This window comes from Aquarana catesbeiana, linkage group LG07 (genome assembly GCF_042186555.1).
Source record: "Aquarana catesbeiana isolate 2022-GZ linkage group LG07, ASM4218655v1, whole genome shotgun sequence".
Lineage (NCBI taxonomy): Eukaryota > Metazoa > Chordata > Amphibia > Anura > Ranidae > Aquarana > Aquarana catesbeiana.
The window spans coordinates 201,757,636-201,772,337 of record NC_133330.1 but is presented as its reverse complement, the minus strand read 5'-3'; the positions used below and the strand labels follow the sequence as shown (position 1 = coordinate 201,772,337).

At 37.4% G+C, this 14,702-nt stretch overlaps 1 protein-coding gene across 9 annotated transcripts in view; it reads left to right on the top strand.

The window, feature by feature from the left end:
- Window positions 1–14,702, top strand: part of NTNG1 (netrin G1) — a 527,102-nt gene that overhangs the window by 430,882 nt on the left and 81,518 nt on the right. For 6 of the 9 annotated variants that reach the window (XM_073592992.1, XM_073592993.1, XM_073592994.1 and 3 more), the window contains one exon: window positions 4,789–4,848. The exons of the other annotated variants lie outside the window; for them this stretch is intronic. In XM_073592992.1, the coding sequence (XP_073449093.1) occupies window positions 4,789–4,848 (60 nt within the window). The remainder of the gene's footprint in view (window positions 1–4,788; window positions 4,849–14,702) is intronic. 9 annotated transcript variants of the gene reach the window in all.

The window sequence follows — 14,702 nt, the reverse complement described above, 5'->3', positions numbered from 1 at the left end:
TTCACTCTCTTTTATTATCCCTGGCGGAGCCGTCACTCATTATTCGTCTGTTAATAGAGCTCCTTCTGTGTGACACGGATCATTAGTTTTATGACATCATCTTTCTACTTTCTGCTGTAGGTTATTTAAAGTATATCGCCTTACAAATTAATTTTATGGATCCCTAACACAAGAGGGCTTGTATTTACAAGTCATTATCTGGTCATGATTTAAAATTTTCAATGAAATATTTAATTTCATTATACTTGTAGCTATTAGATCAAAAGTGCTGATGTTAATAATATCTATGCCTTCTCAAATGTCATTTAGCTTTAGAGGAAATACTTCAGTATATCATATTTTCCTGCGTTTGGCTTTTGTGCATGTAAAATATGAATCTATAAGATAAAATGCAAGATAACAAGAATGGTAAACCAACTAGCTTATGAAATCATGTAGTCTGCTGTCATTATTGTGTAATAGGATAGTTTGTATGTATAGCATTTTAATGGCTTAAAGTGGACCAATACTTCAATGTGAAATTAAAAAAACAAGGGGCTTGCGGAGATGGATAAATAAAGAGCAATAGAAGTTCTTAAAAACCTTTCCCAGAAATTGCTACTTCTCTCTCTCTCTCTCCATTGTATTTCACAAATGCCTATTATTGTGACCACACGATCTCTTCTAAAGGAAGGGATGACACATGACCAAAAATGACTAGACATTCACATGTGGCCAGCATTGGGGGGGACCAGGAGCAGATTTTTTTTTAAAAAAGAAAGTCATTTAGCTCTTTTGTCACACTTTATTCATCCATCAAATCTGATTTGGATGTGATTTTTAATATCGTTTGTGTATGTTCTTAAAATGATGTGTTAGCTTGTTTGTTTTAAAGTGTAACTAAAGACAATTTTTTTAGTTTTTGATAGGGTGGAGCATAGGTGTGAGCAGCATGTGTGTATGTGTATATATATATATATATATATATATATATATATATATATATATACACACACACTCATAAATAAATATAAACAAACATTTCAAAATGTATTAAAACCTGGACGGTGTCAGTAGAGCAGTGGACTTGTCAATAGCACAGAGGTTGGTGTCAGTAGAGCAGTGGACAGTGTTAGTAGTTTTTTTATTTATTTTTCTATTTTTTACATTTTTTTTAAATAATTTTTTTTACAATATTGTTTTTTATCATTATTATTACAGTTTTTTTAGGAGCTCCAATAAGGGTCTTTGGTGAAATATCAGAGCTCTAAACAGTTTCTCTGCAGCCTCAGATGCACTGGACAGTGAATGAATTGGAAGTGCTCTGTGCTGAGCAGCTTCCTGTTCATTCACAAACTGAAAGATAGTAAACGCAGTTTACTATCCTTCAGCTATGAATGGACACAGGAGCGATCAGTACAAATTACTTTTTGTGTTCATACATAAAATGAAGTGGCCTGTAAATGACAATCTTTATCAGCCCCTTCCCCACTGTCCATCCCGAAACATCCCCACAGCAGCCAGTGGCGCTATGGGGGGGGCAGGACAGGGTAGCAGGGGGAATCAGTGCACACACGGGGTGAATAGGGTGTGCCCAGGCACACCCAGCACACCTGTGCGCACGCCTATGGAGTTGAGAGGGATTGGACACTTGTCAAGTTTTATTGCTGTCTGTGCCCCTGTTAGAAAGATTCATCCGATCTGTTTGTCCTGTTTATCATTGAAAGTGAAAGTAAAATAAAATCCTACATTTAGGGTTGACATCAGAACAGCAATAGAGGGGAAATTTTCCAATAGGGACGCTAGTTCTGGTGACACCCTGCATATCCCTCACTTTGGAGGGATTTCCTTTCACTTCCTGCTTTAGTTATTGGTCGGGGGGGGGGGAGGGAAATCTCCCTAATGGGACACAGATAGCAAAAAAAAAAGGGGGGTTATAAGTCTTCCCTGCTCTATCCAAAATGAAAAAAAAAAGTTTTGCCTTTAGTTACACTTTAAGATTGTTTCTCTGTAATTAAAACTGTACTTAATCATACAGAACTAGGAAAAAAGGGCGGGCCATTCCTCTGAGTTATTAGTTGTATATGTAATCTGAGCTTCAGCTATTAAACCCCCTAAAGATCAGGGTTTTTCAGCATACTAGTTATAATGATTTCCTGTAAAAATCAATCCCCACTAGGTGACCTAATTGCATTGCAATATGTTTTTTTTTTTGTTTTTTGCCAAAACTGCTGTTTGCGTCACTATGTAACTTCACAAGCTTTTTTTTATAAATGGTAGTGCCGTGGTTCATGATAATCACCTAGAAACATCTCAGTGTTATTAAATGAGAAGATGCAATGTCTGCATCCCTTTAGGCAAGGATGAGACCTCTAGAAAGCTAAATTATTGGCGATATTGAGATTTCCAGCATGGAGCGGGCCTGTATGATTCAGCATTGTCTAATGAAAAACAGAACATTTTAAGATACACCAACATTCAAAATATGTAAAGCGATAGTCCCCATGCCTCTCCAGAAGGGGAGACAATGGGGAAAGGGGATTTTAAAGTGCCCGAGACCAGTAGACAACATAATACAGTAGGTAAAATCACAATATTTTTATTTATACAAAATGTAAAAAGAGCTTCAGAAAGGTGATATATCATAACCATAGACATAAATACAAATGTCTGTACATCAGTGTATAAAAGAAGGTGTATGGTTCAACACATTTTGCCCAACTGGAGGGCTTCTTCTGGATACAGGATACACTTTTCAATGTTTTTGGATCCTATAGCTAGTGGGTAATACAGATAATATATTATTTCCAAAAAGTGCAAAAATACATATATCATCACATATATGATAAAACATCATGTACAAGCATATCATGAATTCATAAAACTTAAAACATCACCATATATTATATCAGATCTTGATAATTAAAAAAAAAAAATTGTGAGGTTGGAGAAAAAAAATATACCACCCAGAACCCACCCCAACATACCTTAATGTTGAGATTATGTGTATATTATTATCATCATCCAATGGCTACAGAATTACACAACTTCCATCATGACCCACTTAGGTAGGTGCAAAACATTCTGCTCCTGATCAGGAAGCAAAGAATGTGTTGACTAACCTAGGGTGAGTGGAGACCAGAGCACAGGGGTCGATTTACTAAAGCTAGGAAACTCAAAATCTGATGCAGCTGTGAATTGTAGCCAATCAGCTTTTAACTGCAGCTTGTTCAGTTAAAGCCGGTTCACACGGGGTGACTTGTCAGGCGACCTAGCCGCCTGACAAGTCGCCTCCCGTTCTGTACAATGGAACCGTTCTAATCGGAGCGGCGCAAGTCGCTCCGACTTAGAAGAAAGGTTCCTGTACTACTTTGGGGGCGACTTGCATAGACTTCTATACAGAAGTCGTCTTGCAAGTCTCCGTGGCAGTCGTGTGCAGGTCACCTCGGTGAGGCGACCTGCAAGTCGTGCCGCTTCTAGTGTGAACCGGCTCTTAGGCTTTGCCAATAAAGCCTCAAAGCTGATTAGTTTCTATGCAGTTGCACCAGATTTTGCATGGGATTGCACGCAGCCCACACCCCAAAGAAAGTTTTATATATATAAATATTAAAAAATATTCCAAAAATACAACCTGAATAAGAAAAAACACACGGAACAACACATTGGCATAAGTAATGGCCGCGGCACTTTATTGGTTTGCATTAATCATAAAAATTTCAAAAATTATTTTATTCAACCATAAATATTCAAGTAAAATTAAATCTATTTATAAGCTCAGTTATTAGAACTCGAGCCATAATAATTAAAATAACATTAAATGTCCCCCCTAGAAATCCAGGGTGACCATACCACATAAGTGCCAGCGACAAGGGAGGGAAGGGAGGGTAGCTTTTTTGCTAAGGCTTGACCGACTGTGAAAAGTCCTGTCAAACAAGCTTACTTTAATGGACCTAAGGTTTTCCAGAAGCTTCCACAGCTTTTAACTGGTTAAACTTATTCTCCTCATAACTTTTAAAGTGACAGTAACCTAAATACCTATACTGTAATACCTGACATAAAATGTATGAAATTTGAGCGGGAAGGAGGCGGGGCTGCAGAAAGCCAATGAAGGCGGGCCCAAATACCTGTTCCCTCCTTTTACATTCTCCAGTTTAAGTAAATAAGCCCCACAGTGTCTATACGTACCAGTGGGGGTCATGATGGAGAGTCTGCCCGTGGACCACTAAAGCTTTAGTTAATTTTTCAATTGCACTATGTTCTTTCTGGCAGACATTGTGATCTATGGCCAAAGTTAAAAAAGAAAAATGAAACCCTATCTAGAAAATTCAAAGCTACAAGTAGCTATAATTTACCATGCACACCTGTGACATTGCCCTAATCATGTATATTTGACTAATTATAATGCTAATAAACTCAAGTTATCACCAAGATTTGACTCAAATGTTTTAGTGTATGTAATTTATTGATATTTTTAGAGATCAATAAATGCAATGACCATAAATATTTTAAAAGGGTACTTTTGCAAGAGCCAGAACTTATAATACTATTTTGTTCTTTCAATCCTCTTACTTAACCTACAATGTAAATTTCTTGATTTGCTTGTGCTAATGGTTCACCTGTTTATTATTTGTTCCTTCTACTTCCCCTGTAGGGTTTAGTGCATAATCACCTCTAATATTTTATTTTAATGTACTCACAATTGTGCATCAATATTTGTACATCTATTGTTACTTATTTTGTGTTTTGCTTACATTTTCATTTTGTTTTTCTTTTCTAATTTGATTTTTTTTTCCTTCCTTGTCTGTCCAGTTTTTCCCAAAGTAGCCCACTCTACAGTGCCACCTGCTCGTGTTTCGAGTCACAAGAGAGGTAGGAATCCCTCCATTCATACAGTGGCTCTGGTTTGTGTTGCATACAGATTGAACAGATTTTATTCCACCCAATAAAATGCACAATTTTGAGGAGAATTTTCACATGATTATAACCTCTCTTCAGGCGGTTCAAAAGTTCTAAAATTAATAAAGTACATTTGCACCAGCAAATAGAAACATGTACTTGTATGGATGTGGGAGAGCCACGGGCGACCCAAACCAGTATATAGTACAGTACAGAGGAAAAACATTGCTACAACACATGGCTACTGTATTCCAGTAAGAGATTTTAGGCTGTTGCAAAAAGCTGTCAAAAAAGCTGCTATTTCCATTCACGGGTGATATTTAGGTTATGAGTTATGAGTTATCTTTGGCAAGTTGAATCCGTTTCTTATTTCCTTAAAATATTTGAAAAAGTGCCTGATTTGAAGTCAGTATGAAGCTAAGCACAGTTGCCTGCTTTCTCTATGATTTAAAATTATGTAAAATTCAGTACTAAAGAACTGAGTAGAGAAAGTACGGCATTTTATAATGGCTACAGCAGGGATAGTGGAACACAAAGTTGTGTTTTCCCCAAGAGATAACAGAGAGAAAACAGTGAAAGTACCACTGTGCCTTCCTGAAACAAAGGTCTAGTTTAATACTGTGTATTTTATTGGGATATTTTATGTTCCTGATGGTACCTCTCACCATAGTCCTATGCGATTAAGATGCCAGTGAGTGATTCAACCTGCCATCATTCAACCAAAGATGAAATATAATTTTTGGATGAGCTAAACTGTTTAGTAGGATAATAAGGAAATTTCATCTATATAAAAATGTTACAGATGGTAATATCGGCACCATGGGGAGCTCACATGTTTAGTAAGACTGACAAATAAAAAGTAACATAATATGCCTACTGCTGATTGAGCTTTAGATCTAATCTGCAATATTAATTTAGACTGCTTTCTAGATGAGAATAGATATTTGGTAACATAAATTTCTGTGCCTTTTTAGATACTTTTAACAGTTTATTTTATACTTGATTACACAAGTATATCTTATACATGTCCTTTCTTTTAAATCCATTTTTGTGATATGATCAAATTAGATCATTGGGGCTTTATTTAACACAAGCACGAGGATCAGCACTGGCCCTATCATGTGCATACTAGCATTTTCTATATATGTGATGACTGCTATAAATTAAGAATACTATTGCTTTTTGCCCTATGTGAAAGATTTGATTTTAGAGCAAATTATCTCTGCTCTTACAATTTGCAAAGCACAAAATGTCAGTTAGTGTTGATGGCATTGATTTACTAAAGTAAATAGGCTGCTAATTTCACCTTTCAAGGGGATTTTCCCTTAGCTCGGTAAATGTGGTAAAGTGATGATCATTTCCATCATCTAGTCATTTGCAAACAAAACAATTGTATTTTTTTATATTTTCTTGCCACACAATTGGGAATCCTTTGCAAAGTAAATTTTCACCACATTCACTAAACTAAGGGGAAATTCCATTACAATGTGAACATTCCATTGCAAGCTGATCAGTCAATAGTACATCAACCCTAATATCTCCAGGAGCCTTTTAACTCCCTTTTTAAAGCATCTATTGAAAGATGTTCTAGACTTGCAGAAAACCCCTAGAAAAGGTGACAAGGCTTTTTTTTTATTTGTTTGTACCCCAGTTGTGCTTTTAGACATATGTTCTACTCATACAAAAACTACTGTTCGTTTTAATAATTGTTGCCTAAAGCAAAAACAGGAACAATTAAAAAATGGTCCTCTGTTCTAGACCCTTGAATCTTGCAACTATTTTAAATGCTGTCCAGGACCATACCATTGCCTTTTTCTTCAAAAATGTATATTAGCTTAGACAGACTAAAGGGGTTATTTAGTAAGTCCAAGGTACAGTGCCCTATAGTAACCAGTCAGGTTTTTTAATATTTCATTAATTTATCTGCCATAAATAGAAATGTGACTGGTTGCTGTGGACATCTCTGCTTTGCATGTCATCCATTCCGTTTTCATTGCTGAATAAAATAAGAATTTATATGTGTTTCCAAATGTAAAAAAAAAAAAAAAAAAGAACAGTAGAACATTCATAAGAGTTTAACTGAGAGTATGGAGGGGACTGCCCTGTGTTAGCTAACAAACTGACAAGGATCAGTGCTTTATCTGTTGTTAAGGAAGAACCCTTGAGTATTAAAGCAACTTGTACTCTATATAAAACTTTAAAAAATAAAAAAACAGAGCAGACACCTTCAATCGCCAGAATACTCTTGTTTGTCATCTGCTATAATCTATTATTACTTTGTTACCACTGCCTGATTTTCCCTAAATTCAGTGCTAAGGTCTATCCAGGGACATTTTTTTTCTCTTCAATCAGTGCCCTTAGAGGTCAGTTCAAGGCAGTACAATTAGACAAAGGGTGGGTAAGTAGTGAAGCCAGGAAGTCAGCAAAAGTCATGCCCAAAAAACTAACTGAAACTGAGCTAAAGAAAGTCACAGAAAGGCTTTTCAAGTCAGTGAAGTTCCTTGTATTAGCACTTGGGCAGGACTTTTAACATTTTAAAATAGAGCACAGTTTCACATTAGGCTTGCTATCAGTGAGCTGTCTGTGAGGTACTGTTTACATAAGGCTGGCCACAGCCGTTTCAAATCTCAGTCGGTTCAGCAGCAATCAGCCAAGATTCGAACCATTAATGGGCAGGCTGAAGTTGATCGATCAATCAAGTTGAGTACAACCAGCCTGCTATAGCTGCTAGCGATAATCACTGTCTTATCCCAGTGGGGATGGCTTCCCCTGCCCGCCCCCACCATGAGAAGACAATTGTCTGTGTTGATGGGGGAATCAGAGAGGCTATTTTTTGGCACTAGGGAGCACAGTCAACATTCTAGATTTAAAAGATATGGGGACTGTGCCCACTAAATTAGTTTAGCAAGGTGTACCTATTAAATTAGTGGCTAAAACAGGATTTTAGCCCTAATGCTGACATACATCATAAACAACCTAGCAATCACAGATTCAGTCGTTTCACATCTTTTACTCAAAGGAAATGTGACTCAAAACAACAATAAGCAGCTGGTTTGGTCAAATTAACTGGATTTTATTCAATGATTGATCATTCTTTTAAATAAAAACAAGCATTAATCAAATTGCCTATCCAGTGAAATGAATACATTCATTAAAACAATCTTTATATCAAACTATCCTATTGTGAATATGCATAGCCAAAAGGTTTTTCCAGTTTTGGACAGAGCAGAGAAAAGTTAAAATGGCCATCAGTTTATTTATTTTTTTGTCTGTGTCTCATCAGAGAGGTTTCTGTTCATTTCCTATCCCAAAAGCACAACAAAAAAAATAAAGAAGAAATCTCTACAAAGTCAGGGAACTTCTTCTCTTAGACAGTTGTTACTAATAGATTGTCACCCAGATTTAGTCTTATTTTCGTAATAACTGTTTAATGTTTAGTTTTCCATCACTTCCTGTCCTAGTGACAATGGTCACCAGAGATGGTGAATTAACCCAGCAGAGACACAGACATAAAGAAAACCTTTTGGCTATATATACACTTTAAGGGGTCTGTTTATGCAAACTTCAGTGTACGATTGTCTCAATTATTTGCATATCTGTCAGGAGTAATTTCCATAATTTGTGTAATATGTTCACTTCCCAAGATCATCATCTAGTCCTAGTCATTAGATGGAGCTGGAGATCATAGGAAGTAAACGTATTACACAAATTATGTTGATTTTTCATGACAGCTTTGCGAATGCTTGAGACATTCGCACACTGCTTTTTTTTTTCATAAATAGACCGCTACGTGTATAGCCAACATAAAACTGTACTATTACAGCCTAAGCCAAGTAACTTGTAGTTTTAAAAATATTATTTTTGACTGATGGAAACAGCCTGACATAATTATCTTACATTATGGCATTAGAAGAATCCGCGATTACCAGCCACTGTTGCTGTGGGCCATTGGTATTCTTTTCCTCTCTCTTCCTCAAGATGTATTTATAATTTTATTATACAGAGACAAAGATAGTACAATCTTTGTTACATTCCATAAATTCTTTGTCGCAGAACAGTAAAGTTCATGTTCCTAGTCGGTGATTTAAAATCTGACATATCTGTAACACTGTATGAATTTGTTTTCTATGTGAGTATGCATTGTCATAGGTCACTAGTACTAGTGAATGGATCAGTCGTTTTTATATGGTTTGCTTTGCTCTTGCAATAGAAATACAGATACGACAAGCCAAGCTTATTCAATGCAATTATCCTTAGTGTTTTGTATTTGAGTAAAATGCTTTTTAATGATAAACTTCTATGCTTACCTGTCCAGCTACACTAGTGACCATAAAGTGAGCTCTGTGTGTCCGACAAGCTTAAAGCTCTGTAAATAACTGTCTCGTGCAAATGTCTTCCATGGCGTTATTTTGTCCACCTATTTTACCATTAGGACCTTTGTTATTTGTTTACAATTTAGGGAAGGAGGATACTTTCCTCCTATGTAAATGGTGGTCAAAACTATGATCATTTGGGAAACTGATGATACGTTCTAATAGTCTTTACTTCATTATACAATTTACAAAGTACATTTATAGGTAAACTCCAGGCAGATATAAAAAAACAGAATAATGCAGCTGTGTACTTATTAATACATTATTAAAAGTACTTTTATAAATGCAAGCAATGCAAGTACCTTGTTTTTGTTTGGTATTAGCAACTTGCGGTCTCTGTACAGCATAGCTCAAACTGGAGGATATAGAAGCAGTACAAGAAGTCAATAAGATGTCAGATGAGCTCAGCTGTCTCCTTTCACTGTCAAATCACAGGGTGGTAGTGGGGAGGAGACCCGTAAATATTACTGAACTGCAGTAAAGAAATATCAAGTCCCCACCTGTGTCAGACAAGGCTGTGCGTGACAGAGCTGTGTAAATCTAAGTACTGAATGGTCAGCATTACAAATCTGTTGGCAGGTAAAACAGCTCTTTTATTACATACGTGTATTTAGCTATTTTTCTGGGGTTCAGCTTTAAAGCTTTTATATGGATTGCCTTTCACTACTTGTTTATAAGGTTTTGTTGTGAATACAGAGCAAAGGCATGCAGCTATATTGGTAAACGTAGCGTTGTAGTCACTCAACATGTGAGACCTCTGCTCTTTCCTCACAACAATAATAGTTAACATTACAGAAACTCAATTATATAATTTTGACCATATTTTGAGCAAACTGCACTTAAAGAGGAGCTCCAGGCTCCTTCAGAGAAAATTAAAAGTCAGTAGCTACAAATACTGTATCTGCTGACTTTAATATAAGGACACTTACCTGTCCAGGCAATGTCCTTACCCGCCTTCGGGTGCAGGCACCAGCATCTGTAGTAAGTGAAACAGGAAGTGAAGCCTTGTGGCTTCACCATCTGTTTCCTACTGGGTATATGTGAGTCGCGCTGCACCTTGTGGATGGTCCCGTAGTCTTCTGGGACCTGTGATGTGTCCAAGAAGACTACGGGGGAAGGAGGGGGGCCGAACTTCTGGCTCAGTTTGCTGCGGTGACCTGAGCTAGAATCAGGAGGGGGTACCTGTCAAAACCAGGTATCCGCTCCCCCCACCCCCCTATAACGGGCCAAATGTGGCAAATGGTGCAAACAAGCAGAGCTTCTCCTTTTTTTAGTGGAGCTCTGCTTTAAGCTGGTCTTGACTTAGGATGGTATTGTTATCAAAAGAAGGTAAAACTGGCATTACCCGTTGAACATTTTTTTTAGATTTGGGAAGGGTAGAACTTCAGTTGAGTTTTTATTGCTGTGTGCCTTTCCACCTCAATTCCGCAATAACACATGATGTGAGGGGAATCTATTTATTGCCATTCATCTCTCCATCTCCAGAGATTCGGCATCATTTCTTGTTCTAGTGACCACAAAGGACGTGAGCTGAAATTTGCTCATTGAGGAAACAGACAGCAAATAACATCTAAAAGAGGTTTTAACGCTCCCACCCTTTCTACAAAATATATCTGGAGCTACCATAAACACACAGGACAGGACACTGATAAGATAGAAAAAGCCCAAAGAACTGAATTGAGTACTGAAAAGCAAGACCTACATTTCCTACGTACTTTCATAATCTACATGGCAACAATTCTGAAGCATGTATTATAACTTTCAGTAAGATAACCACTTCCTAATCAATAGAAATAGTAGAAAACATTGCCAGTATATTTTAGCATTGTATCATGGATGCTGCCATTATAATTATTTTGAATCATGCATCACGCCAAATGGTGTCAGTGTTAATTTAGCACTTTCCTAATTTTTTTTTAACTTTCACATTTGAAATTCCTAGTAAAGTAAGCCATTTATTCAGTCAATGACAAGTTCACTTTGATTTTCTTTGTACAGTTCCACCCTGTTGTTTAAATGGCTGTTTAATTTGTGCCAGCACATAGAAGGGTGAGCTTTTCTCGTTAAGTGGTAATTGGGAAGGACAGACTGCAGAGGTTAGAGGATCTGCTGTACAGTATCTGTCATTCTCAAGCAGTCTAACAATGTGCAAACAGCCTGATCCAGTCCCTCTACAGTAGGCAGAAATAATACAACATTTTGACCTCAGCTTATGGACAAGAGCTGGCTTGCGTCTGTTTTCCATCCCAAGATAATGCTTTCTATAATAGGATTATTACACTATATTACTTCTCCCGAACTGTGCCCTAATATCAGGGGCATCTAAAATGAATTTACATTTCACATGCTGATTTTTCAGTTTTAATTCACATCTTATTTATTTAGAAGCAATTTACTTTTTTTTTAACTTTAAATTTTTTTGCAGATTTCATCACAAGGACACGTTTAAATGTTTTTCAGAATAGACCCTTGTTCTAAAAAAAAATTGTAATAGGTTTTTAGTTTGGGACTTCCTGTTTAAGTGACATATCTTTGTTCGATTTGAGTTTAGATTAAATAACAAAATGCAGGTTTCAATGCAGTACTCAGTTCCTTTCTGGCAGTGCCCCCCCTCAGAAACAATGCTACCCTCATGATCTTTTAGGATGAATGGAACCTAGCCCATTATCCTAATGGCCTGTAATCCTAGGTCACGATGGACACCCTGCCTGGACATTAGGGATCAATTGTTGTTTAAAGGGGGGGGATAGAATGCCCACACCCCTAAATACAGAACACTAAAACAAACAACCTCTTAATGGGATTTTTAGGGCATAAACAACTTCATGTATAAAATTCACAATAAACCTTATTGATATACATTAAAATAGTAATCGGTGTACAAAGTTAAAACAATTGAGGTATTTACAACAATTTTGTTGATGGATAGAGACAGATAACTATGTACTTCTCATAGGAACAGAGATTACCCAACACGTTTCAAAATAGACATGTTAGAACCCTTCTTCAGGGTTAAATGATTAGCATAAGTAGTTACAGTATCTATAACAAAAGGGATACCATTAGATTTTTTTTTTTAAACAATAAGGGGATTCCATTAGATAAATTATCCATAGATACAGTACACACTAGTAGCAATGGGGAAGATTTACTAAAACTGGAGAGTGCAAAATCTGGTGTAGGTGTGCATGGGAGCCAGTCAGCTTCTAACTTCGTAAACAAAGAAATTACCGCGCTATCAAAAGAAACTTCAAAAAATGCAGCAGTTCAACTGTGAAATATTCACAACAAACAATAAAAAGCAAAAAAAACTGCGCTATATGATAAATTGTGGAAAGAACAATGTATGTAATAAACATATATATATTAATGATCTTAGATAAATGATGCAAAGACAACAAGTTCATTGGTGTAAGGAAAAACAAGAAGAGTCCCCTGGCAGTTCTCCGTGAGATTCCAGTGAGAAATGGAAAGCAAGAACACCCTACGCAGTGAATCTCTACCACCAAACATATGCGCTTACCAGATGGAAAGCACAAATAAGCACATCTCAGGACAACATCCAGATAGGGCTGCTAAGCCGTGGAGACAATCCTCTGGATGCCACTATAGATGGTGAGCCTGTATGCTGGAACCCGGTGTACTATCTGCAATCTCCCTCCATGTAGCGTGGCTCCAACCAACCAACAACCCGAGTTAGAAACATAAGGATGGAAGAAGGGCAGCCATAGTGTAAATCCAATGAGGAGATTTATTTAAAAGTAGTAAAACACTTACAAAATATCAGTGGTAAAAGGAGCAATCGCTCCTTTTACCAGACGACGTCAGTGACAGACGAAACGTATGCCGGGAGGGTGATGCTCTGACGTCATCGCAACTCATTACGAACAGGCGCTCGCTTGCCGGCCGGCGATTGCTCCTTTTACCACTGATATTTTGTAAGTGTTTTACTACTTTTAAATAAATCTCCTCATTGGATTTACACTATGGCTGCCCTTCTTCCATCCTTATGTTTCTAACTCGGGTTGTTGGTTGGTTGGAGCCACGCTACATGGAGGGAGATCGCAGATAGTACACCGGGTTCCAGCATACAGGCTCACCATCTATAGTGGCATGCAGAGGATTGTCTCCATGGCTTAGCAGCCCTATCCGGATGTTGTCCTGAGATGTGCTTATTTGTGCTTTCCATCTGGTAAGCGTATATGTTTGGTGGTGGAGGTTCACTGCGTAGGGTGTTCTTGCTTTCCATTTCTCACTGGAATCTCACGGAGAACTGCCAGGGGACTCATCTTGTTTTTCCTTACACCAATGAACTTTGTTGTCTTTGCATCACTTATCTGAGATCATTAATATATGTGTGTTTATTACATACATTGTTCTTTCCACAATTTATCATATAGCACAGTTTTTTTTTGCTTTTTACAGCTTCTAACTTCAGCTTCTTCAATTAAGCTTTGACAAAAAAAATAGAAGCTGATTGGTTTCTGTGCAGATCTGCACCAGATTTTTCACTCTCCAGCTTTAGTAAATCTCCCCCAGCGTGTATTGTTACTGACCTGTATGGGTAGAGAAAATTAGGCACAGGACCGCATCATGTAAAATCCAAAGGAGAAAAACGTTGCTACTGCGTGCTGCCAGAAATCCTCAGAGTCAAGGTGCCGGAGCTCACGTCTCTCTGCCCACTGGGGGTGGGAAAACCTCACATGGAAATGCACACAGTTTTCACAAGGAAGACAAATATGATAAATTGAATAAAGTAATCATTATATGGGGGCTGGCAGTAATTAATCGTGCATCCTATTCAGCCCGACTCAAAGGCTTACTTGAGTTACATTAGTTGATGTGATTGCCTAGAGGTGCCCAGGACAGCAATATGAAAGCCCAGATTAATATGGGGGGGCACAAGAAAAGAAAAATAGTTTGACTCCATCCAGCTCCTTCATAGAATGTGAGATACCTAGAAAGAAAGGGGGAGGACTGTGAGGACTCCATTAAATGAATTCCCAACGGTAGTCTTATAGATGGCAAACATATGTGAAAAAGCTTACTTTAATGAGATAATAAAAAAATAAAGCATTCCAGCAGGTGTACAAAAAGGCTGGTCCCTCACATAAAGGATCGTCTAGAAGTCTGCAAAAGGCCTCTGATATCCCCAGCCAGAATATCTAAGGGGAAGAAAGCAAGCCAGCATTTCAGAAAATTATCATAAAAAAAATAATAACAATCCCACAGTCCAAAAATTGGAAAAGGGCAATTACATCAATTATTTGCATCATTCAGCATTCTTTACCGCCAGAGGGAAGAGGCTTAAAGTGGAGTTGCTTTTTACTTTAACATCAAATGATGTGAATTATACCACAATCATCCATCAATGGAAGAGACAAAGGCAGTCCCATTTACACTGGTTAACTTCAGTGCTGAGTTGATGTTTTCTACAGCTTCTATACCAGCTGT